At 43.0% G+C, this 26,074-nt stretch overlaps 1 protein-coding gene across 1 annotated transcript in view; it reads right to left on the minus strand.

The window, feature by feature from the left end:
* The window catches only part of NELL2 (neural EGFL like 2), a 640,124-nt gene that overhangs the window by 88,115 nt on the left and 525,935 nt on the right, over positions 1–26,074 (minus strand). The window contains exon 15 of the mRNA XM_030216939.1: positions 23,287–23,382. Within this exon, the coding sequence (XP_030072799.1) occupies positions 23,287–23,382 (96 nt within the window). The remainder of the gene's footprint in view (positions 1–23,286; positions 23,383–26,074) is intronic.

Genomic DNA, 26,074 nt, shown 5'->3' on the forward strand with positions numbered 1-26,074 from the left:
ACAATTACAGCAGTAAAAATATTTAAATAACAATACTAGCATAACTGGCTGAAAATGCATATCACTTCAGTGCATAAACGTCCATTTCTCTATGTATATTGGTCAACATTAAAAATCAAATTGTTCAAAAAGGCATACCATAACGATCCAACCTAAACACCTGAACCCTGCAACACAACAAAACTTATACCAGAACTGGACAAAACTTAACTCTTTCACCATGACTACCTAATTTACTCTGTCACTTATGAACTTTAACGCAATACCACTCTGTATTTCTCATACCGGAATTGGCCATCACAGTACTATGTAAGCCACATTGAGGCTGCAAATAGGTGGGAAAATGTGGGATACAAATGCAACAAATAAATAAATAAATAAAACCACCAAGGATCCACTATGAATGTAAACAGGTCAGACAGAAGAGTAGCATGGCCAACAAAACTCTTCCAATAATTCCAGGGAGACGGAAAATATCATATACACTTTATTCCATAAATATGATGATGTTAAAAATGATGACTAGATACGGCACTGTGTTCAGCTAAGTGCCTGCCTCAGGAGTCTGTTCATATATGATACAGCCCAAAATGTACCAAAAATAAGCTTGACAATGGTGCTAAGAATGGATACAGTATACTGCTTTGCTTCTTTCTGGATTGATAGCCTTTTTAGAGCAATTTGTATCGCAGTCAAAGCAGCACACTACTTTGGCGTGTTCTGGATCGACAGTCTTTATAAAGACTGTATCCATTTAATAGCACCTTTGTAAGCTCCATTTTGGGCTCCATCATATATGAACAGACTCCTGAGGCAGGCACTTAGCCGAAACACAGTGCTTTGTCTAGTCATCATTTTTAACATCATCATATTTATGGGATAAAGTGTATATGATATTTTCCGTCTCGGAGTTTTCTTGTTCACGCTACCCTTCTGTCTATCCATGTATTTTGGAACAGGCACTATGTTAGCAGATGTTCTAAAATACTCGTAGAACTTGAGACACCTCAACCCGGACATATCAATTCCAATTTGTATATCCTTCCTAAAATGCTGCTCCACATATAAATGAAGAAATTAATTTGAAGTTGTAGTAAAAGAAGCATAGTCACACATGAAAATAATGATCTTGCATACCATGCAATTCAAAAGATACTTCAGCCATAAAAATTGTTGTATGCATCTGAAATTGTGATCTCGAGAGCCTTAAACTTAATGAAACCAGAGATATTCTATGGGGATAACCAGTGAAGTCAGATATGAACACCCTATATTTGTCATATGTAGGCAAATATATCATCATAATGGATGTCTTTATTAATCAGGAAGGGTAACGTTTCTTTGCACTCAAAACAGAAGGCATATTTATTGGAAGAGATTGCCATCCCTGTAAGCAATTTGTATGAGTGTTCATAGCCGGTAGTCTTCATAAGAAAAATGAGGGAGATAATTTTGTGGCTCTCTTATAAATTAGAAAGCATGGATTTTGTCTGGGATTTTCTTCAATTTCCTGCCTTTGTATTACAAACAGGCTTATTTAAGAAAGAGAGGGGTGCCCATCTTTCGACACAAATCGGGAGATGGGCATCCTTCTCCCAGGGTCACCCAAATCTGCATAATCAAAAACCGATTTTTGGCGTCCTCAACTGCTTTCTGTTGCGGGGACGACCAAAGATCATGGGGGTGTATCGGAAGCGTAGCGAAGGCGGGACTGGGGCATACCTAACACATGGGCGTCCTCGACCGATAATGGAAAAAAGAAGCGCGTCTCTGACGAGTACTTGGGCGACTTTACTTGGTCCATTTTTTTTTGCGACCAAGCCTCAAAAAGGTGCTCGAACTGACCAGATGACCACCAGAGGGAATAGGGGATTACCTCCTCTTACTCCCCCAGTGGTCACCAACCCCCTCACCCTAAAAAAAAAAAGTTTTAAATATTTTTGCCAGCCTCTATGCCAGCCTCAAATGTCATACCCAGCTCCATCACAGCAGTATGGAAGTCCCTGGAGCAGTTTTAGTGGGTGCACTGCACTTCAGGCAGGCAGACCCAGGCCTATCCCCCCCCCCCCCCACCTGTTACACTTGTGGTGGTAAATGTGAGCCCTCCAAAACCCACCACAAACCCACTGTACCCACATGTAGGTGCCCCCTTCACCCCTTAGGGCTATGGTAGTGGTGTACAGTTGTGGGGACTGGGTTTTGGGGGGGGGGGGGGGTTGGGGGGCTTAGAACACAATGTAAGGGAGTTATGCACCTGGGAGCAATTTGTGAAATCCACTGCAGTGTCCCCTAGGGTGCTGGTTGGTGTCCTGGCATGTGAGGGGGACCAGTGCACTACGAATGCTGGTTCCTCCCATGACCAAATGGCTTGGATTTGGTCATCTCTGAGATGGGTATCCTTGGTTTCCATTATGGCCGAAAATCAGGGACAACCATTTCTAAGGACGACCATCTCTAAGGTCGATCTAAATTTTGCAATTTGGGCGTCCCCGACAGTATTATCGAAATGAAAGATGGACGCCCATCTTGTTTCGATAATACGGGTTTCCCCGCCCCTTCGCCAGGATATCCTGCGAGGACGTCCTCAGGAAAACTTGGGCGCCCCTTTCGATTATGCCCCTCCAAATGTCTTTGAAATACATCTCTGTTATTATATATTTTTTCCAACACCAGCTCCTGGGTGTTCAGAGTTTATCATTTGTTTCAATTATTTCAAGAGAACTTTCAAATATATTCTGCTATTTAATGTATTGCTCAGCTTTTTAGCAACTGATGTCATGATTTATCTTTTCAAAAATAGAGCAGCAGATATAACTTAAAAAATGAGATTTATTCACGTACATAAGAGCACAGCAGAGTCACACCTTTTGACATAATTGGTGAGTTTGGCCATTCTATGAGTGCTATAAATGCTTCTGTTCATTATCTCATCTGCATTACATGATAAAAGCTACCTGAAAGGGCACTGAAAAAATCAAATATCCTAATACTGTAGAACAAAAAACTATCATCCAGAATTATGAGGCTATTTCTACAGGAATCCTCCTCTGTACTATAGTGGTATCTACCCAGGCATGGGATGAGAACATGCAACACATTTGTCAAGTCGTAAATGTTCTAGTAGCAGCTTCTTTTCTAATAAATTTCAGATCAGCGTTTTTATTAAAATGGAGGCTTTGGAAAGCAGCTTAGAAGCAATGCTTGCAAGTCTACTTCATCTAGCCCCATTTGTGAAGATTTATTGAAGGCAATATGCAGTGACAACAGTAGTGAATCACTGGTGTCAGGCTGTCTTTCTCTTAGGTAGGGTGAGGTCAATCATTCTCAAACAGCTTCTCCTGAGGTCATTTACTACAAAAGTCAATTTAAAAAAATAGTAAAATGATTTATTTTCATACGCAGAAATTAAGCAGCCTCTCCTTAGCTTTAGATTTGCCATCCATAAAAAATGAAGAGAAGAGAATATATTTACTTTTGTCGGATTCTTATCTGATATTAATTCAAATTGTAGAAATCATCATATATTATGGCATATTTAAGAACAATTTAAGAACGTTGTGGAAACTCCCCAGAAAGGTTGCAGGGGGCAAATTAGTTCAGAAGATCCTTTTTTTTTTTATTAAGGTTTTTTTTTGAAATTTTGATATGGATCTCTGTATTTGGAGTTTGATCACATTTTCTCGATTTACTGGCCTGCAACACTGAGGGGCCCTTTTACAGAAGGCACGGTAGGCTCTACACGTATGCCAAAATGAAACTACCCCCCAGGCTAGTGTGCCCCCTGGCGATAATTTTGGAATTAGCATGCACCCATACCACTGGGACAAATTATTTTTTTAATTTTCTACCACATGCGGCGTTTCCAGCGTTGTCAGTTGGCGTGTGCTGATCAGTCACTGCACATGTAACATGTGAGCCCTTACCGCTAAATCAATGGGTGATGTTATGGGCTCAGCCGTAAATAGGCGTGTGCTGGTATCAATTGTACTGCAGGCCCTTTCACAGATGAAGTAAAAACTGGCTGGGTGCGCACCAAAATTACGCACCCACACTACAGCAGGCCACTTTTGGTCACAGCTTAGTAAAAGGACCCTTGAGATTCAAATTGGATTCCAATTAGCTATTAAATCTCATTAGATTTCTCCAAGAATTTGGGTAAAACCTTAAAAGTCTGTAAACCTGAATAAAGTTGAAATTCACATGGTTAGATTTTGACCAACTTCTATGTACATTTTTAGTCATCTGCGTTTATATCTGGCATGTACAGTACATTTATCTAACTTGACTAGTCTCATTTCTGTATGTGGTAGAAATGTCATCACATTTTTACAGTAAAGCAAGTAATAGGAACATAAAAAAATCCATGGTGAGTCAAGAAAAGACCAATATCCTGTCTCGACAGTGGCCAGTCCTGTTAACAATTACCCTGCAGATCCTAAAATGTCAACTTCACATAACTCATTTCTAGGGATAAGTAATGGTGCTCCCAAATTTATCTGGCCAGTAATTTTTATGGATTATTTCTCCATGAACTTGCCCAAAACGTTTTTGAAGCCCACTAGTAGTTGCTTAGATCACATCCTCTGACAATAGATTCCACAGCTTTATTTTGCACTGTGTAAAAAAGTACTGACTACATTTCTTTTCAGTTTGCTGGTCATTAGTTTCGCAGGAGTGTCCTCTTGTTTTAGTGTTGTTTGAAAAGTTAAACAATCATTCCCTAGAAGAACAAAAAACCTATGCACAGGTCAATACAAGCGAAGGTGACACAAAAGATGATGTAGAAAAAACATCCAATGAACGGACTCAAAGAGTTCACAGCAGGAGTTTTATTCAAAAATATTGTGATAAACACAGTGCCTGCCCTTACAGGAGGAGGCCGCCAGAGGGCGCTCTTCCACTGAAATCGGGAAAATGCCCATTCTGGTCACTAGAGGGAGCTCCAGGGGTCGAGCTGAGTATTGGCATGTATGGGCCAGTAGAGGGAGCTCCAGAGAGATAGCTGGGGGAGTGAGAAGAGACCTCTGGACAGGCAATAATTGTATCCCCCCAGGAAAGGGTGCAGAAAGGCCCACTGACTACAGGAAGATTCTGGAGGACTAGAGAACTCGAAAAGAAAGCTGAGTGGAGCAGGCGTCCGTCTCCAGAGGAGGCCCCGGTATGAGGATAGCGGGAGCGGTCAAGTTCCAGAGGTCAGTCAGTCGAGGGACACGACGTCTACTGTGATCCTTTTTACAATATGTAATGGACTAGACACGAATTAAAAAGTGCGCTCCTGTGTTTGTTACATTCTACTCCAATTCAGTAGTGTGCACTTTGGTGTTCGCTACAACAGATATTAGGCCATTTCTTGCAAGCGCCATAGAACATAGAGAAGTTCGACTTGTACACTATACAGGGACTCCTGAGACAGGTCCTTGTGATCGAAACACGATTCGTATTGAGTCCATTACATATTTTTGAATAAAACTGCTGCTGAGAACTCTTTGAATCCGTTGGATGTTTTTTCTGCATTATCTTTTGTGTCACCACTCCACCCTACTCATGAGTTTATAAACTTTTATCTTATCCCCTCTCAATCTTCTTTTCTGCAAGCTGAACAGCCCTAACCTGTTTAGCTTCTCGTCATAAAGGAGGTGTTCTATCCCATTTTTCATTTTTGTTGCTCTTTTCTGAACCTTTTCTAGTTGCCCTATATCCCCTTAGCGATGGGATGACTCGATCTCCACACAATACAGAAGGTGCAGTTGTACTATTTTGTTGGTGACCGAAGTTCCAGTGGATACACAGCCTCGGGCCTTTGCAGGCATGCATGAGTGTTCTTTCTAGTTGGCTAACTGACCACTGCTGTTTTGAATGAATCACAGACAACAGCCTGTTCGATCACCGGTTATTTAAATATCAGCACTTTAAGCGGCCAAGTGTTGACTCCACTCCTGGAATGCCTCCAAGATAGCCAGCATTGTGTTCAGCGCTAACCATTATATTCAGAGGCACTTGCGTGATTAAGTGCCACTGAATATTGGTGGGTAGCCCTGACTAAGTGATTTTAACTGGTCACTGGTCGGCTAAATTGTTTTGAATATCAGGGTCAGTATTACAATGGATTAAATCCTTTATGATAGATAAAAGATTTAAGGTGAGGTACAATGGGGAGGGATCCTGCAAGGGTCACCCCTTTCTCTGCTCTTATTTGCCATCTACATGTGACAATCGGGCTATATAACAAGAGCATGGATTCTTATGTTGTGCCTATGCATATGGGGCTCAATTTTATATATGGCATCTGAAAAATCGGTGCTGCAGGGCTATTTCGCTGGATTTCACCTTTGTTAGGCCTGCAGCCTGGGTAGGCCATGAACCATCTTTTCTGAAACAACATGGATTCAGCATTTCTTCTTGGAATGGATATGCTAGCTGACTTCATCAAGGACATATGTGTTTACTTGAATTTGCTCTCCGTTTTATCTCCTGAGAAGCTGTGAAGGGGAGAGCTTCACAGACATAGAGTTTTCAGTATTTTGTGTGAAATTCAGGAGGAATGTTATGCACTGCAAGACATGAATGAGATAATGCTTGTTGTTTACCTCGGTGGCGAGACTACTACTGATAAATTGGTTGTTTTGGAAGCTCAAGGCCTCTCATTGTTATGACCGTATGTAACCTGAGGGACAGAAGTATATGGTTCTTCATTGGTCCCTGATTGTCACGTGGGGGCTCAGAGGGCAGTGCCAACCCTGGGGGGAGAGAGAGAGAGAGAGAGAAAGAACAAGGGAGAGGAGAAGAAGGGCAGATGGTGTATGCATCTCTAGGAAGAGAGAGACTGAATTGCCAGAACACCTGTGAACTGTATCTCTGTGCTAAGCGCAACATAAGGCCAAATTCAGGAGCTGATTAACAGCTTCCAAGACAGCTGCTTGGCTGTGTAAGGACTGATCAGATTAAAATCTGCTATCAGAAGGGGCTCACAGAAAATCCTGCTCAAGCTCTGAAGAGGAACCAATTCATCACCTCCATCTAGACGCTGAAGCTGTGGACTGCAAGAGTGTGAGAAAGGGTTATTCCTTTGCGGTTCAGGGTTAGCCAGTTTGTGGTCTTTGCCTGTGAAGGACAGGTTTAGCTCAGACACATAATTTGGTAATTTCTTCTCAGGATAATTTTGCACCTGTGTAATCACAAAAAAAAAAAAAAAAAAAAAATATATATATATATATATACACACACACACACACACATATGTGTGTGTGTGTGTTTGTATATTTGTGATTACACAACTACTGGTGTAATAATCAGTATTTTGGTGCACAGTGTATATTTATGTATCTTGCTTGCCATTTGCTATATATATATATTGGCATTATTCTTTCATTGGGGACAGCCTAACTCGGACCCCCGGGGCCATTTTAGGTACCATCATATCCCCCTAGCCAAACGTGTCTAGAGTAATTTTTATCTGAGTAATTATCTGTAATACTAGCAGTGCCTACAGCACTGAAAAAATTTCCACATTTAGGCGCAGTTTATAGAATACACCTAGAGCCCTTATGCACACCTAAACCTAGTCGTGGAAATTTACGCCAAGTAAAACCTGGTGTAAATACCAGCGCCCAAGTTAGGCATGGTGCTGTGGTATTCTATAACCATATGCATAATTTCTTGTTACGGGCATGATCTGCCCATTTCACGCCCATGGCCATTCCCCCTTTTTGGCTGCACTCCTTAGAATTTACATGTACAAGCCAATTAGTGTCAATAATTGCCAGTTAAGTGGCAATTATCGGCGCTGATTGGCTTGTTAACTCATTCAATTGTGTGTGCAAATACAGAGTATGCCTGGATTTGCGTGCAGAATTTCAGTCATGCTATACAGAATCCGGGGGATGATGTGCAATTGCTGCCAACAGAGATTTATGGGAGCATGCAGCCGGATCAAGTGAATGATTGTTTAGAGTGAGAAAATGGTTATAGACAAGTATTGTGATACAGAATGAGAAAAAGAGATCATGTCTATGTTGTGATAAGGAAGAGGCTATCCTACCCTGGTTAGGCCCCTAGAGGGCGCTGTTCCCCTAAAATGTCCAGGGAGAAGGGTTGGGTGAGTCACAAAAGGGAGCCAGAAAGGGGAGGTATAGCTGGAGGTCGCTAGGACCGGGGAGAGTCCTGGAGGTGGAAACAGGTGCAGCCGGTTAGGGGCTGGGTCCTGTTTGGCCATTAACTACTTAATACCCCACCGGAGTGGTGAGGGGAAAAAGGGAGCTAGAGCTAGCAGCGGGAGAAGAGAGCTGGTAGCTGGAGCAGGAGGTCCCCATGTGAAGTACTGGCTGAGCCCTATGGCCTGGTGGTGAAAAGACTGTGTGTCTAGAACAGTGAAGAGGTACTGTGTGTCCCAGAGGAAAAGACTGTGGGTCTAGAACAGTGAAGAGGGACTGGGTGTCCAAGATGAAAAGACTGTGTCTAGAGCTGTGTGCTACAAGGAGGGACTGTGTGTCCAGGGACTGAGTAGTACTGAGCCCAAAGGCCTGTGTGAGAGGGCTCAGGGGGAAGAAATCTATGGATATTGAACTGCAAGAAGAAATGTTTCAAAGGGAAGATTGCACCGAGTAGGAAGAAATGAAATGGTTAAGCTGGAAGAACTGTTTAAGCTTGTAGCTTGTGAAAGTGTTTTAAGCTAAAAGAAGTGTGCCCCAGAGGCTGAAATAAAGATGTGTATGAAAATAGCCTGATTGGTGAGACCTGACTATGTTTGCCTTTTGAGAAGCAGGTCACCCTGAGCGGAAAAGGGTAGTAGATTAATTTGCATAAAATCTGCATACTGAGAACCAGCTCACCCTGAGTGAAAGAGGGACCTGGGATCCTGAGGTGGGAGCTTCCTCTTCACAATAGCCTCATAAGTACATAAGTAGTGCCATACTGGGAAAGACCAAAGGTCCATCTAGCCCAGCATCCTGTCACGCTCCCCAAACGTAAAAACATTCCAGACAAGTTATACCTAAAAATGCGGAATTTTTCCAAGTCCATTTAATAGCGGTCTATGGACTTGTCCTTTAGGAATCTATCTAACTCCTTTTTAAACTCCGTCAAGCTAACCGCCCGTACCACGTTCTCCGGCAACGAATTCCAGAGTCTAATTACACGTTGGGTGAAGAAAAATTTTCTCCGATTCGTTTTAAATTTACCACACTGTAGCTTCAACTCATGCCCTCTAGTCCTAGTATTTTTGGATAGCGTGAACAGTCGCTTCACATCCACCCGATCCATTCCACTCATTATTTTATACACTTCTATCATATCTCCCCTCAGCCGTCTCTTCTCCAAGCTGAAAAGCCCTAGCCTTCTCAGCCTCTCTTCATAGGAAAGTCGTCCCATCCCCACTATCATTTTCGTCGCCCTTCGCTGTACCTTTTCCAATTCTACTATATCTTTTTTGAGATACGGAGACCAGTACTGAACACAATACTCCAGGTGCGGTCGCACCATGGAGCGATACAACGGCATTATAACATCCGCACACCTGGACTCCATACCCTTCCTAATAACACCCAACATTCTATTCGCTTTCCTAGCCGCAGCAGCACACTGAGCAGAAGGTTTCAGCGTATCATCGACGACGACACCCAGATCCCTTTCTTGATCCATAACTCCTAACGCGGAACCTTGCAAGACGTAGCTATAATTCGGGTTCCTCTTACCCACATGCATCACTTTGCACTTGTCAACATTGAACTTCATCTGCCACTTGCACGCCCAATCTCCCAGTCTCGCAAGGTCCTCCTGTAATCGTTCACATTCCTCCTGCGACTTGACGACCCTGAATAATTTTGTGTCATCGGCGAATTTAATTACCTCACTAGTTATTCCCATCTCTAGGTCATTTATAAATACATTAAAAAGCAACGGACCCAGCACAGACCCCTGCGGGACCCCACTAACTACCCTCCTCCACTGAGAATACTGGCCACGCAATCCTACTCTCTGCTTCCTATCTTTCAACCAGTTCTTAATCCATAATAATACCCTACCTCCGATTCCATGACTCTGCAATTTCTTCAGGAGTCTTTCGTGCGGCACTTTGTCAAACGCCTTCTGAAAATCCAGATATACAATATCAACCGGCTCCCCATTGTCCACATGTTTGCTTACCCCCTCAAAAAAATGCATTAGATTGGTGAGGCAAGACTTCCCTTCACTAAATCCGTGCTGACTTTGTCTCATCAGTCCATGTTTTTGTATATGCTCTGCAATTTTATTCTTAATAATAGCCTCCACCATCTTGCCCGGCACCGACGTCAGACTCACCGGTCTATAATTTCCCGGATCTCCTCTGGAACCCTTCTTAAAAATCGGAGTAACATTGGCTACCCTCCAGTCTTCCGGTACTACACTCGATTTTAGGGACAGATTGCATATTTCTAACAGTAGCTCCGCAAGTTCATTTTTTAGTTCTATTAATACTCTGGGATGAATACCATCAGGTCCCGGTGATTTACTACTCTTCAGCTTGCTGAACTGACCCATTACATCCTCCAAGGTTACAGAGAATTTGTTTAGTTTCTCCGACTCCCCCGCTTCAAATATTCTTTCCGGCACCGGTGTCCCCCCCAAATCCTCCTCGGTGAAGACCGAAGCAAAGAATTCATTTAATTTCTCCGCTACGGCTTTGTCCTCCTTGATCGCCCCTTTAACACCATTTTCGTCCAGCGGCCCAACCGACTCTTTGGCTAGAAGTAGATAGTTTGGAGATTCAATGTGTTGAAATAGTAAAGTTCCTAGGGACCCTGTTTACTAAGATGCGTTAGCGCTTTTACTGTGCCCTAAAAATAAGCGTGCACTAATGCTAGAGACACCCATAGGAATATATGGGTGTCGCTAGTGTTAGCCTGCGCTAATATTTAGTGCTTGCTAAAAACACACACCTACAGCGTAGCTTAGTAAACAGGGCCTTGGTGCCATGTTGGAGGAAGAAGGAATTGGTCAGACAGAGTTTTATGGCAGTGGTGTACCAAGGGCAGGACGGTCCGACCTGGGTGCACGCTGCAGGGGAGTGCAGGGAGCAGCCACGTGGCTGTCAGCTCTGCTGGTTCCCTGCTTCCAGTGACGTTACTTTCTGTTCTGGTGCAGGGAACCAACAGAGCTGACAGCCATGCGACTCCTCCCTACACTCTGAGGAGGTAAGAGCGATATGCCGGGGGTGGGGGTGGGGGGAATGATGTGCTGTGGGGGGAGGCACAGCGCCGATCCACCCCGGGTAGCAGCCGAGCTAGGAACACCACCGTTTTATGGTGCTTCAGTGAGTATATGTAAAAACTAATAACCATTTGTAAATTAAAGCCTTATCTGAAAGAGGTTGTGTTGAGAACTATAGTTGAAGCATTGGTAGGTGACCCTGTGAGAAGGACGCCCATCTTCCAATTTGTGTCGAAAGATAGGTGCCCTTCTCTTTCGAAAATAAGCCTGGGAGTGTAACCCACTTTTAGAAAAGCTTCATTGATTCCCCATAAGGAAACAGAGTTGGTTTAAATTATTGGCAATTACATTTAAGTTATTGAAAAATGGAGGCTCAAGTTTGTTTGCAAGAATATATTCGTAGGAAAACAGTGAGACTTTCACATAAGCATTTGCTAGTTGTTCTGATTAGAAAAGTACTGGGAAGGAGATATGGCATAAAAGGGCTTCTAAGGCAGCTGTACATGAGATGTGGAATAAGCTACCAGATGATTTTCACAGTGATATCCCACTATTACAGGTTAGGAAGGGTCAGAAATTGTAGCATAAGGTTTTAATGTATTTTAATTTTTGATGTTTCCACAGGAAGCTTGTTGTTGATATGAGTATGAGGCGGGGTTTGATGTTTACTTTTTTTATATTATGCTAATTTTTATGTTGGAAACCACCTTGAATGGACTTGTTCCAAGGAAAGGTTATACAAATTGTATAAATAAAATACTTTTATTTAGGGGCCTATTTAGTAAAGCTTTTGCACTAACCATGCAGTAAATACAAAAACTGATGTGCCGAAAGTGTGAAGGCTGTCTGCTGTTGGGGCTGAACCCAGCATGCCAATAAAGTACACTACAAATGACAGCCAGAACATCCATCTTGATGATTATATCTACTCACCAAAATTACTCCTAGGGCTTGTCTCCATCCCTCTCCAGAACTCCTGCATTTTATTTCATAGTTGTAGGGTCCAGATGGTGCAGGATCATCATCTGTTGTAGGACAGTGCCATTTTCAAGTATGGGCTGTATTCCAAAATGGTGCCAGGTTTAGGTCAGCTGGTTCTATTTTGGAGTGATTAGACATCATTCTTTTCTTCTTTGAACCCTCATGGATATGAAGTAAAGTGCATAAGGTGGTCAGAGGGCAATCGTGGTAGGGCTTTTTTTAAAAAGATTGGCAGGTGGGTTTAATTGGTCATTTGTTAATGAAATAAAACTCAAATATCAAACCATATGGTCTGATGATCACTGGTACTCAGGTTGGCAGCTATCCCGGCATCAGAAAAGCTTTCTTCATTTGTAAGTAACATGTCTACTATGGCCCTTTCCCTTGTAGGTTCCACAGCCATTTGAAGAGAAACCCTTGAAGGAAGTCTAGGATCTCTCTAACCAATTCTACAGATTGAATATGCCATTCTGCACCTGGCAAGTTAAAATCTCACATCAACAGTATCTCTTTTTCATTTCCAACCTTTGGGTAGTTCCTCTACCTGAGTCAGAGATATGTAGACCACACTGACATAAACGAAAATATTATTTCCCCTTTCCAAGATGGCCTAGAGTGTTTCTTTCCTACCCCTCCCCCACTGTATTTTAGTTTCTTTGATATTATTTTTTTACATAAAAAGTGTGAGGAAGTGGTTAATGGGTCATTTTTCTAAGCTGCATTAGGCGCTAAAGCAGGCTTAATGCAGCAAAAATGGTCTAATACAGGATACACTAAAGCATCCTGCATTAATTTTGCAATCTGCGCATGCTACGCATATGGGATTTAATTTTGTTCAGTTTTGGGAGGGAGGGGAGCATATGGGTGGGGAATGGGTGGAGAGTGGATGTGATAACCAGTTACCACATTTATATTAGCAGATGCTAACTGATTATGACAGGGATAACACAGGAGCCCTTACCAGCTCCCCTTTCCTTTCCTTTCCTTTCCTAAATAGGAGATGATAAGTGATCTTGCATTAATTTTTTTAAAGGGGTGTGAACTAATGGAAACATTAGCACATGATCAGAAATGAAACTAATAAAAAGAGGTAATTTCTTCTTTAAAGTTTTATTTATTTATTGCCACAGAAGAAATGGGCTTAGCATTTGGGAAAAACCTGCATAAGGGTGCAGTAAGCTCATTTCTTATCATAGCTTAGAAAAAAGTCCCTAAGAAAATCCTGCACTGTTGTATATGGTAATCCTTAAGACACAAACTTTGGCCACTTTTACAGAGCTTCGGAATGAATACTCAAAAATCTGCCAAGCAGGTAAGATAACTAACTACAATTTTTACATAGATACTCAGTTGAACGTACTTTACCTTTCAACATAATCACTGTGTTCAACTTTATTAACATTTCATAAACAACATATTTACAAGTGGTTACACAGGATTGAGTAGTAGACATAATCTTGTATAATGTAGAATACACTTCCTTTCCAATCATTGTGCCTTCCTCAGCACACAAAACTTTTAATACATTTATATATGATCTGGAAAAGGGAATGACAAATGAGGTGATCAAATTAGCAGATGACACAAGACTATTCAAAGTTGTTAAATTGCATATGGACTGCAAAAAATTGCAACAAGACTTTAGAGGCTGGAAAACAAAGCATCCAAATGACAGATGAAATTTAATGTTAACATGTACAAAGTGACGTACATTAGGAAGAATAACCCAAATTATTAGCTACATGAAGCTTGGTTCCACATTAGGAATCACTACTGAGGAAAAGGATTTACAGATCAGGACAATTCATTGAAATCTTCTCAGTGTGTGGCAACAGAATGCCTCTGTATTGCTCCATGATGAGGATACATTATAAGAAGAGCCATATTAGGTCAAACCTATGGTCCATTTAGCCCAGTATCCTGCTTCCAACAGTGACCAATGCAGATCACAAGTACCTGGAAGAATCCCAATTAGTAGCAAGATTCCATGCTACTGATCCCAGGGGCAAACAGTGGTTTCTCTCACGTCTATATCAATTGCAGACTATGGACTTTTCCTCCAGGAACTTGTCCAAACCTTTTTTAAACCCAGATAAGTTAACTGCTGTAACCACATCCGCTGCCACATCCTCCAGAGCTTAACTGTTCGTCGAGTGAAAAAATATTTCCTCCTATTCATTTTAAAAGTATTACCATATAACTTCATTGAGTGTCCCCTAGTCTTTGTACTTTTTGAAAGAGTAAAATATTGATTCATTTTTATTTATTGTACCCCACTCAGGTGTATGCAGACCTCTATCATAACCCTCAGCCGTCTCACCTCTTTAGCCTTTCCTCATATGAGAGGAGTTGCATCCCCTTTATCATTTTGGTCGCCCTTTTTTGAACCTTTTCTAAATCTGCTATATCTTTTTTTTAGATATGTGACCAGAATTGCATGCAATACTCAAGGTTAAAGTCACCCCATGGAACAATGCAGAGGCATTATAATATTCTTTGTCTTATTTTCCATCCCTTTCCTAATAATTCCTAGCATCCTGTTTGCTTTATTGACTGCTGCCGCACACTGGGCAGATTTCGGTGCATTGTCTATCTAGATCTAGGTTGCACATCTAGATCTTTTTCTTGGATTCTGACTCTTAAGGTTGATCCTAGCATCAAGTAACTACGAATTGGATTATTCTTTCCAAAGTGCATCACTTTACATTTGCCCAAATTAAATTTCATCTTGAATATTGTGCACAATTCTGGTGAATGTATTTAATAAAAGATGTAGTGGAGCCTTAAAAGGTACAAAGGAGGGTGACCAAAATAATTAAGGGGATGAACAACATGGAATCTTTCTACTTTTTGGCAATCTGTCAGGTACTGGCCACTGTTGGAAACAGGATCCTGAGCTAGATTGACCCATGATCTGACCCAGTGCGTCAACTCATGTTATGTATTAATTGTTCAGCTTAATGTCTGGATAAATCTGCTGTTGAAAATATAAGTGCATAGATTTACACAGTGGCATAGACAGACCTGACATTATGGGCCTGATCTTCAAGGCCCTGAAAGGAAATAGCCCCCGAGTATCTGAAGAATAGGATGATCCTCCACACACCGCCAAGGGCACTAAGGTCCTCCCAAGGACTTTCACTAACTACACCCTCTCCAAAAGACATTACACGATGTGATGCCCGCAAGCGAGCCTTCTCCGGAGTAGCCCCCACACTCTGGAATGCATTGCCTGAAAGGCTCCGCTTAACACAAGCCTATCTGTACTTCAGGAAGCAGGTGAAAGCTTGGCTCTTCAACCAAGCCTTTAATGGAAGAAGTAACTAACTTGTTAGTCTCACTCATACACACAAGGATTGACTCAGGCTGCACATACTGCAGCGGGACATGTTTATCCACTCCTACCCTAGCTGAGATGATATTTAACCATCTCTCTGACCTGATGTGCAACTTTCTTCAAATCAGTCACCTTACTTTCTAATTCTTCCTACTTTCTTACTCATCTATATGTTACAACTTTGCCTTACCCTTCACTACCAATTATAACGTTCTATTACGTATTGTGTAGTCATTGCAAGTAGTATACCATGCCATACTTTGTATTGTTACTTGAATATTTTTACTGCTGTAATTGCCTATTGCTCATGTTTGATCTATTCTTACTGTACACCGCCTTGAGTGAATTCCTTCAAAAAGGCAGTAAATAAATCCTAATAAATAAATAATAAATAAATAAATGGGTGGGCACTATGTATACAGGCAGGAGTAGTGTTTCTTGGGATACTACAAAATAAATGTCTTAGAATGCACTTTATTATGGATTTCTAAGTAGTCTGCCCAACAGCTACCCTACATCAATATAAACCACATATATACTTATATTTTTAAATACAGTTCCCATATCTTAAAGTTGACCAGACATAAGTCTGCAGTAATGGCAAACATCTCAACACACATGTCAGGATCCTGCAATATAATTAAAGCAATAGCATATACCTTAAAAACCTTGCTTTATAACAAATATAAATGTCTGATTAAGTACACTTTGAAGTCTTTTTCCCTTCCTCTGGCTCTACTGCTTTATCACCCTTCTGATGCTGAGAAAATAAAATTACCACAGTTTGGTACAAATCTTTCAACTTTGCTTTATAATAAATATATATGCCATATTAAGATGTATTAATCAAACATTTAAAATTTGGTAAATATATCTTTGAAGACTTCTTCCCCTTCTACCTACTGTGGAATCTGTAGCATACAGAAAATAGCTAGAATGTTTCCTCTTACAGCTTTCCATAGGAAAAATGTATTCAAATTCTGGTAGCACCTCAATAATAGAAACACAAAATCCCTTCACTGTCAGGTACTTTGTGAAGTAACATTAAAGGGTCCTTTTACCAAGCTGTGGGAAAAAGGGCCCTACGCTAGCAGTGGCACCCGTTTTTCCTGTGCGTCAGGGCCCTTTTTACTGCAGCAGGTAAAAAAAATCCTCCAGCACACATGGCCATGCAGTAAGCGAACTCTTACCGTATGGCCATGCGGCAGGGAGCCCTTACTGCCACCCACTGAGGTAGCGATAAGGGCTCCCGTGCTAACCCGGTGGTAACTGGACAGCATGCGACGATGCCCAATTACCGCCGGGTTATCCCCGCGCAAGCCATTTCTGGGGGGGGGGGGGGGGGGGTTCTTTTCCCCATGGAAATGGTGCACTCGGGGTGGGACCACCGCCAGTGGCTGTGTTGGGCTGGTAGTAGTCCCATAAGAGTGAGAGGTAAGTCCGTGTTGGGCTTACCGCCGCTCTGTAAAAGGGTCCCTGAATCCTGCAAAGAAGCTTCTTAGAGCCTATGTTGCAAACCTTAACACCAATTCTGAATACAAATACCAATAACAGTATCTTTAAAAAGGCAGCAGTAAATATACACAACAGCAATACACATCCCACAGGAAAAACCAGACAGGTCAGACTCATAGATCCTCCACACAAACCACATGCCAGCAAAATCTCTCACCTGCTTGGTCACATGCAGAACATAGACCAATCCTCATCAATTACAGAATTAAGGACCAAAAACTAGAAATTGTCCTGTAGCCTGGCATCACCCCTTCCCTTCCCTACCACCCTATCCATCCCTATAGCCTTACATCGGCATTTCCATTCCCCATCCCCCCATCCAGTCCTTCCTTCCCCCCCCCCCCCCCCATCCTCTTTGCTGGAGGATGTGGTAACAGCAGTTAGCGTATCTGGGTTTAAAAAAGGTTTGGACAAATTCTTGGAGGAATTGAGACAAACATGGGAAGCAACTGCTTACCCTGGGATTTGCAGTATGGAGTGTTGCCACAATTTGGGTTCTGCCAGGTTCTTGTGAACTGGTTTGGAAAACAGGATACTACTACTACTTAACATTTCTAGAGCGCTACTAGGGTTACGCAGCGCTGTGCAGATTAACATAAATTGACATAAAGGACAGTCCCTGCTCCAAGGAGCTTACAATCTAAAGGGCGAAATGTCAAGTAGGGGCAGTCCAGGTTTCCTGAATAGAGGTATGATGGTTAGGTGCCGAAGGCGACATTGAAGAGGTGGGCTTTGAGCAAGGCTTTGAAGATGGGCAGGGAGGGGGCCTGGTGTATGGGCTCAGGGAGTGTATTCCAGGCATGGGGTGAGGCGAGGCAGAAAGGGCGGAGCCTGGAGTTGGCGGTGGTGGAGAAGGGTACTGACAGGAGGGATTTGTCTTGAGAACGGAGGTTATGGGTAGGAATGTAAGGGGAGATGAGGGTAGAGAGGTAGGGAGGGGCTGTAGATCGAGTGCATTTGTAGGTTAAAAGGAGAAGCTTAAACTGTATGTGGTACCTGATCAGAAGTCAGTGAAGTGACTTGAGGAGAGGGGTGATATTAGTGTACCAGTTCAGGTGGAAGATAAGACGTGCAGCAGAGTTTTGAATGGACTGAAGGAGGGATAGGTGGCAAAGTGGGAGGCCAGTGAGGAGTAGGTTGCAGTAGTCAAGGCGAGAGGTAATGAGAGAATGGATGAGAGTTCGGGTGGTGTGCTCAGACAGGAAGGGGCGAATTTTGCTGATGTTATAGAGGAAGAAGCGACAGGTCTTGGCTATCTGCTGAATATGCGCAGAGAAGGAGAGGGAGGAGTCAAAGATGACCCCGAGGTTGCAGGCAGATGAGACGGGGATGATGAGGGTGTTATCAACAGAGATAGAGAGTGGAGGGAGAGGAGAAGTGGGTTTGGGAGGGAAGACGATAAGCTCGGTCTTGGCCATGTTCAGTTTCATGTTCAGTCTGACCCAGCATGGCTACTCTTATGTTCCATCCTCATAACCCAGCATCAGCCCTTCCCTTCTCTATTCTACCTCCCCCCCCCATCCATTCCTGTAACCCAGCATCAGATCTTCCCTTCCCCACCATCCATCCCATAGCTAGTCATCATCCCCCCAGCCCCCACCCCTCCCTGTAGCCTAGCGTCAGCCTTGTCCTACCCCCTATCCCCCTAGTCTGACATCCCCTCCCCTCACCCCAAAGCACACCAGCATTAAATACAAAACCTTTATGTCCTGGGCACTGCAGAGCTCATTCCCACTCAGAAACCCGCCCACATTAAATATAAAGCTTATTATTATTATTATTATTATTATTATTATTATTATTATTACTATTACTATTATTATTATTTTAACCTGGGCACTGAAGAGACCATCCCCTCCCAAAAACCTACCAACATAAAAAAATATCTTTTTCTTATTTTAACTTGGGCATTGAGCTTACCCCCACCCAGAAACACAACTTTAAAATTCATTGTTGGTGGGTTTCTGGGTGGAGGTGGGCTCTTTATTGCCTAAGGGGGGAAAAAGTATATTTAATGGGCAGTGAAGAGTCCACCAAGAAGCCCACCACCAGCACTGCACTGTACATTTAAAAAAATATATATTTTACCTGGGAAGCTGGGCCTGAGTTTCCAAAATTTGTGTGCACATGGTGGCAGTTATCTCAGAGAGCACTGCAGACTGCGCTCTGTGTGCTGGCAGGGTCTTGTGCCTGTTTGGGGCCGCAGGGGAATGCTGAGGCTTTGGGAGCTCAAATAAAGGCTGAGTGAGCTCAGCAAAGGCCCAATAACGTTTTCTCCAGCAGCTACTGTTGCTGGTACAGTGGAGGAGACTTGGTTGAGCAGCAGAAATATCCATGTGGCGCCGGCCTATGCGCAGTGGGTCACGGGGGGGGGGGGGGGGGGTAAGACAAGGCAGGTGCCCTGACTGATGGTTGGTGTCGGAGCAAGATCAGCAGAGCACTCAACAGCTTCAGCGACAGCAGTGGCAGTGCAGTGTTAGAGGGGCTGACTTCCTGACCTGCACTGAAATAAAATTAGGCCGGTTACCGCACTTAGGAGAACTGAGGAGCTCTTGTTTTTTGCTACCGACTGCCTAATGTGTGTGGCTGAGCTGAGCCATGGCAGATTTCTTAAAAGGCCGTGCACTCCCACTGCAGTCTAACTAAGACCATGATGATTGGAGAATTAGGAGAAACTGGATGGCCCTGAGCCAAGATTGAGTGGGCCTGGGCCCACCCACAGCTACGCCCATGGATTTACGGCTACTACTTACATAATAGGTTGCATGGCTAAGTTCAGTCAATTAATACTGAATTTCACATGAACCAACTAAATTTCAAATTCTGCCTCATGAATGCTACTAACACAGTCCCTTTTTTATTTGGTTAAGGGGCCCTTTTACTAAGCAGTGGTACGCAATAATGTGTGCTTACCACATGCTAAAAGGAACTACCGAGGGACGCACACAGGTATTTCACAGTAGTTTTGGGATCGGGAGGTGGTGGAGATGAAAACGGTAACTGAATTCAAAAATGCGTGGGATAAACATAAAGGAATCCTGTTCAGAAGGAATAGATCCTCAAGCTTAGCGGAGATTGGGTGGCAGAGCCAGTGGTGAGAGGCGGGGCTAGTGGTTGGGAGGCGGGGCTAGTGCTGGGCAGACTTCTATGGTCTGTGCCCTGAAAATGACAGATACAAATCAAGGTCAGGTAAACACATAAAGTAGCACATATGAGTTTATCTTGTTGGGAAGACTGGATGGACCGTGCATGTCTTTTTCTGCCGTCATCTACTATGATTGACACGTGCCAATCCTACACTAAATATTTTTTAGCATGGGGAACATGTCTGAGGGCAGACAGTAGGTGTGCCTTGCACTAATTGGTCAGCATAGGCAAATCACCGTGCTCTGCCAATAAGCGCGGGGTTAGCTCATGAGACCCTACCATCTACATAACAGGTGGTGGTAAGGGCTCATGTGATAATGGCCAAGTGCTAATTGGGAAATTAGTGCATGGCCATTAATGGAAAAGAGAAATTGTGGTCATTTTACTGCCACACTAAAAGTGGCCTCGGTGTGTGGGAAACCCATGCGCTAAAAATAGTGCAGGCTACTTTTTAGTGCAGCTTTGTAAAGGGGCCCTAAATTTGCACAACGTACACCTGCAGTTATTTATCTAGAGACAAAACCTTAAATGGGTAGATTTACTCAGCTAAATTCTGACTTTGTTAAATCCTTTGACTATCAATCCTTTATTCTTTGCAATTAGTGAATCAAAGTCACTATCAGGTGAACATTTATGTAAAATACAAAGGCTTGCATTCACTCATTGTCTTTATATAATCCTTGGAAAGATCTATTTTCTATGCTAATGTAATTAACCAAGCTACAAATACAAAACAGTGCCTTAAAAAAAAGGACAATTTCATTGTGGCTTCACTGGACATAAGGCAGACAAATTACACTATAACTGGAAAATGCATGAGACACCACAACTGCCTACAGTGCACAGTCAGTTCAAAGTACTATAAACTACGTAATGGGAAACTGCAGGCTGCATAACAATCAGTCCATCTAACTGGAAAGTATTAATATTCTACAGGTAATGCTTAATAATAAACATTTTATAGTCAAAGACATCTTTAGCCATGTTTTTGACGCACAGATTAAGGGAAAAATGAGTAAGGTCACTACAGGGTAATGTAGCAGAACTGAATGCATTAGGCTGGACCAGATTGGTTTACTTCTAATGTAGCAGTGAGCAACCGTTGATTTTAACTGCATAAACATTTGGAATATTGACCTCTTAGTCTCTGACTTATCCAAAGAAATCCTTACACAAAAATTTAAATACATGTACACAGATTAATATGGGGATTGAAAAAGGTTAGTCTTTTAGATTAAAAAATAAGGGACTGCACCAAGACATTGAGAGGCACTTTTACCAAGCTGCAGTAAAAAGGGCCCTGCTGTTGCGACAGCGGCTATTTCTGCTGCACGCTGAGGCCCTTTTTACTGCAGCAGGTAAAAAGGCTGCAAAAATACATGGCCATGTGCTAAGATTGTTCTTACCGTGTGGCCAGACAGGGGGAAAACTTCCTGCCACCCATTGAAGTGGCGGTAAGGGCTCCCAAGCTAGGGTAGTGCTACTCGATTACCACGGATAACCGGTGCTCAAAAAAATTGAGCCCTATTTTCCCCAGAATGGGAAATGGTGCATGCTGGGGCTGGAACTACCACCAGCGCCTGTGTTTGGCCAGCGGTAACTCTAAATTGGCACATGATAAACCTATGTTGGGCTTCCCATCGCTTTGTAAAAGGGCCCCTGAATTATTTGCTCACTATAGAATCCTCTTAGAAAGGGTTCACCAGCCTCTGGCATGCCACTCCCTCTGTAATGCCAGCTCTGCACTCATTTTGAAACTTCCCAGGTGATACACAAAACTGACAGATCTAGTTTGAGGGTTTTGAGAGTGATGTGCTAACATTACAAAAGGAGTTGTGTGTTGTGTGAGCAGCATGCTGCTTGATCTTGAAGGTACAGGATTTTTTGGCATCCACCCCCAACATCAAGGATGCAGACCTCCCTTTCTCCCTACCCCAGAGATCAGTATACTATCATATCTTTTCTTCTTGTGATTTATATTTCTGTGGGAATTCTGCACAAAAAATAAGCAAAAATCTGTGCAAACATTTTGAAAATTCTACACACAGTATTTTAAAGTTCTGCATAATTTGTGTGTGTGTGTGTGTGTGTTTTTCAGAACGCCCCCATCAAAGACCTAGCATCCCTCTCCACCCTTTAAGGGCTCTGCTTTCCTAAACTCTCTTGCTCCAGTTGCAGTTCCCTCCTCCACCCCTAGCTTTCCCTGCCTTCCTTCAATTCTCTCTCCCTCCAACTTCTAGCAAAGCCCCCAATCCTGAACGTTCCCAAGGGTCTCCCACCAATGTACATAACCCCACCTCTCCTCTTCCTCTCACCACCCCAGTATGTATCCCAATTTCTTCTTCTCCCTACCCCACAAGCATATATCTCATCTCTCCATCTTTCTCCAATGGAACATACTCCCAACTTACCTTCATTCTCCACTTTCTTCCTAACAAACAAACCCCAACCTCTCCTTTGTTTACACCCACCCAACCATATATCTAGCTTTCTTCAGAGACTCCCACCCTCATAGCACACCCACACAAACTAGCCCCAGTGACCCTCTTATTCTGTAGCATATATCCCCTTAGCTTTTTCCCGCAACCCCTAGCTCTATGACCCACAGCCTCCAGAAATTCCTACCCCCACGGCACATACACTGCCACCCTGGATCCAGTGACCAACATCCCCTTGCACACCCCCTCCCTAATTTGATGCAGCTACTCCCACCTACCTGTGGCATACCACCCTCCCTAGCTTGCTCCTGCTGCTCCCTCCACCCCACATTACCTAGCTCTGGCTAGTTTTCTCCTTGCATTGATTACAGTAGTCAGAGAAGGAGATGAACAGCTATGCATCGGGGCCATGTCCTCCTCCTCTGCTATTCTAGGCCTAACTATTCATTTGAAGTATGAGAGTCTCCATACAGCCCTGCGGTTCAAATGAACAGTGGGTACTAGGCTGGCAGTGGAGGACAACATGACCTGATTTGTAGCCCTTCACCTCTTCCTCTTAATGCTGCAATCTCAGTGGGGGAGGGAGGAGGAATACAGATGTGCTGGTGACACTGAGCTCTGCATAGCAAAGTGCAGAATTCCTCCGGGAGTAGATTTAACAGAGTGTTGAAACAATATTCTTACCTATTTCACAGCTGGGTCCTGTAAAACCTTGTGGACATGCACATACATTTGGAGCTAGGCAGGTACCACCATTTCTACAGCCATCTTTGCAAAACGCTGAAATAGCCAAAACATAACAAAGACTCAGCCACTTTTTCAAATTACATAATGTAACCATTTTCTTGTTCTTGAAAACAAAACATGAATATCAACTAACTTCCAAATATAGCCTTGTTTTTTTTTAATATGGAATACTGTGCATTCTAGCCAGTGTTGTTTTTCTAGCAAAAAAGGTGCCAGTACTCAAATGCTAGGCCATCCTTCAGGAGTGGGGTAATCACTGAGGGACCCACCCCATAATAGCCAGGCCATCTGCAACCAGTCATAGAATCTATGACAAGACAGAATTGGTGTGTGGAGCCTCCGTTCTTTCATTAAAACTTGGGTTCCATGGGTCAATTTTAGCAGACAATGGAAAAGGTGCCGGTACTCAGTACCCCCAAGTACCTCCTCAAAAAAAGCCCTGATTCTAACATATGTAATTCTGTATTTTATATTGCCAAAGAAGGGTAAGACAACCCAGTGTATGCAAGAATGAGAGCTTTATAAACAGGAATGGCCCAAAAAGGCAGTAATAGAAGTATAGTTACATGTAGGACTGATCCAGAAGGTTGTGGGCCCCAAAACAAATCAATTTCTATACGCTCCCCTCTCGTATTATCCTCTCCTACTTCTGTCTCCAGTATGATCCTTCCCCCCTCCCCCCCCCCCCATCTCCTGCCAACAGGAGGAAAGCAGTGTTTCTTATTTGTACTTCCCTTCTCCTCTGCCATCTTCAATTTGAAATGGGAATCACAGCCAGCTTTGCATTTTCAGACTTAGGTTTGAAGCTGGCTGAGGAGGAGGCTCATGCAGGTAAGTGCTAGTGTCAGGGGTTAAATAAAGGTGCCCATGAAAGTATGGCACATGGGGAGGGCTCACCCTGATTTTCCCACCTCCATCCAACCAGGGTTGAATCTAGTTACATGAGAGAAAAGGCATGGCCTAGTGGTTGAGGTACTACTCAAGAGAAAACCTGAGACTCAGATTTGAAATGTCACTGCTGCCATCTCTTACTGTGACCTTAAGAAAGCCATTTTATTTTGGTGTTCCTCCTGAGACAGGTTAACAAAATGGCATTTAATTCTGAGGGCATGGGCTAGTGGTTAGAGTTATAGCAAAAGGAACAGGACTCAAATCCTACTGCTTCCACTGACATGCTGCACGCAAATTACTTTATCTCCCACTGTATCAGTAGGGGTATGTTGCTAGAAAATACTCATGTTATGTAATTTCCCTTGTTGTTTACAGGAATGTGTGTATCATTTAGGGATTTGGGCATTTTTCTACTACAGAAGGAATATTGTTAAGAGTGCACACTCTCTTAAAAAGAGCACACACGCTTCCAAAAATAATGTGTACTCATTCAAGAGTGTACGCTTTCTGCAAGGAGCGTTTACTTTTCACAAAGAGTGCGCTCTCTTTGCAAATCGTGCACATTCCGTAAATAGTGCACATTCTTCCAAAAGACTGACACAAGAAAAAAAAACAAAATGTCATGGTTTTTTTCCCTGGTACTTTCATTTGAAAATGATATACAACAACATGGTGAATGTTGCAGATATTTCCCATGTAATTTCAGATGAATGTACATCTGTATGAATCAGGTATCCATTCACACTGTAAGTTGTTTAGGATAGAGACTTGTACCTACAATATATGTAATTTATTGCTGCGCTCTGGGGTAATCATTATAAACTGCTGAAATAAATAACATATGCCTTCTATCATGTATCACTGAGGGACCCTTTTACTAAAGTGCATACTACAGCAAAAAAATGGCTTATTGTGGGCCACGCTGAGGTGTCCAGCAGTAAAGGGTCCTTTTACTATGCCACAGTAAAAAGTGGTCTGCGGTACTGTGGGCATGTGTTATTGGCATGCGCTGGGCCATTTTTTACCATGGCAAGGAAAAAATGCTTTTTTCAATGGGGGCAGTACATGACCATGCACTAGAATTAAAAGTAGTGCGCAGCTATTTACTGCCTGAGCCCTTACTGCCACCCATTGATCTAGCAGTAAGGGCTCTCGCGCTACATGTGTGGTACTCGTGCAATGCACACCAATGTGGCCGCGCTGCCAGTTACCACCAGGAACGCCCCCGAGGTAGAAAATAGAAAAATATATTGTACCACAGGAAACAGCGTGCCAATGTCTAAATTACCGTTGGGTCGGTGTGTTAACTGGGTGGTAGTGTCAATTTGGAGAGCACTACATGCACTGTAGCCCTACTGCTGCTTTATTATTATTTTTATTAATTTAGATTTTGCTCACACCTTTTTCAGTAGTATCTCAAGGTGAGTTACATTCAGGTACACTGGATATTTCTCAGTCCCTGGAGGGCTCACAATCTAAGTTTGTACCTGAGGCATTGGAGGGTTAAATGACTTGCCCAAGATCACAAGGAGCAGCAGTGGCATTTGAGCTGGCCATCTCTGGGTTGCAAGGCTGGTGCTCTAGCCACTAGGCCACTCCTCCAGGGGCCCCTAATATTGGGATGTGCACACACTACTCATGCACTACAAAATAAAATTTATTTCTAAGCGCTGGGTGTGGGTCTGGGGGCGGAGAGTGGACGTGTTCTGCTCTAATTGGTTAGTGCAGATACATTGCCGCATGCTAACTGAATAGCACATGCTTAGTGTGTGAGCCCTTACTGCCTACATAATAGGTGGTGGTAGTGGATCATACGCTAATGTAAAATTAGCGC

The sequence above is a fragment of the Microcaecilia unicolor genome, chromosome 10 (assembly GCF_901765095.1).
Source record: "Microcaecilia unicolor chromosome 10, aMicUni1.1, whole genome shotgun sequence".
Taxonomy (NCBI): Eukaryota; Metazoa; Chordata; class Amphibia; order Gymnophiona; family Siphonopidae; genus Microcaecilia; species Microcaecilia unicolor.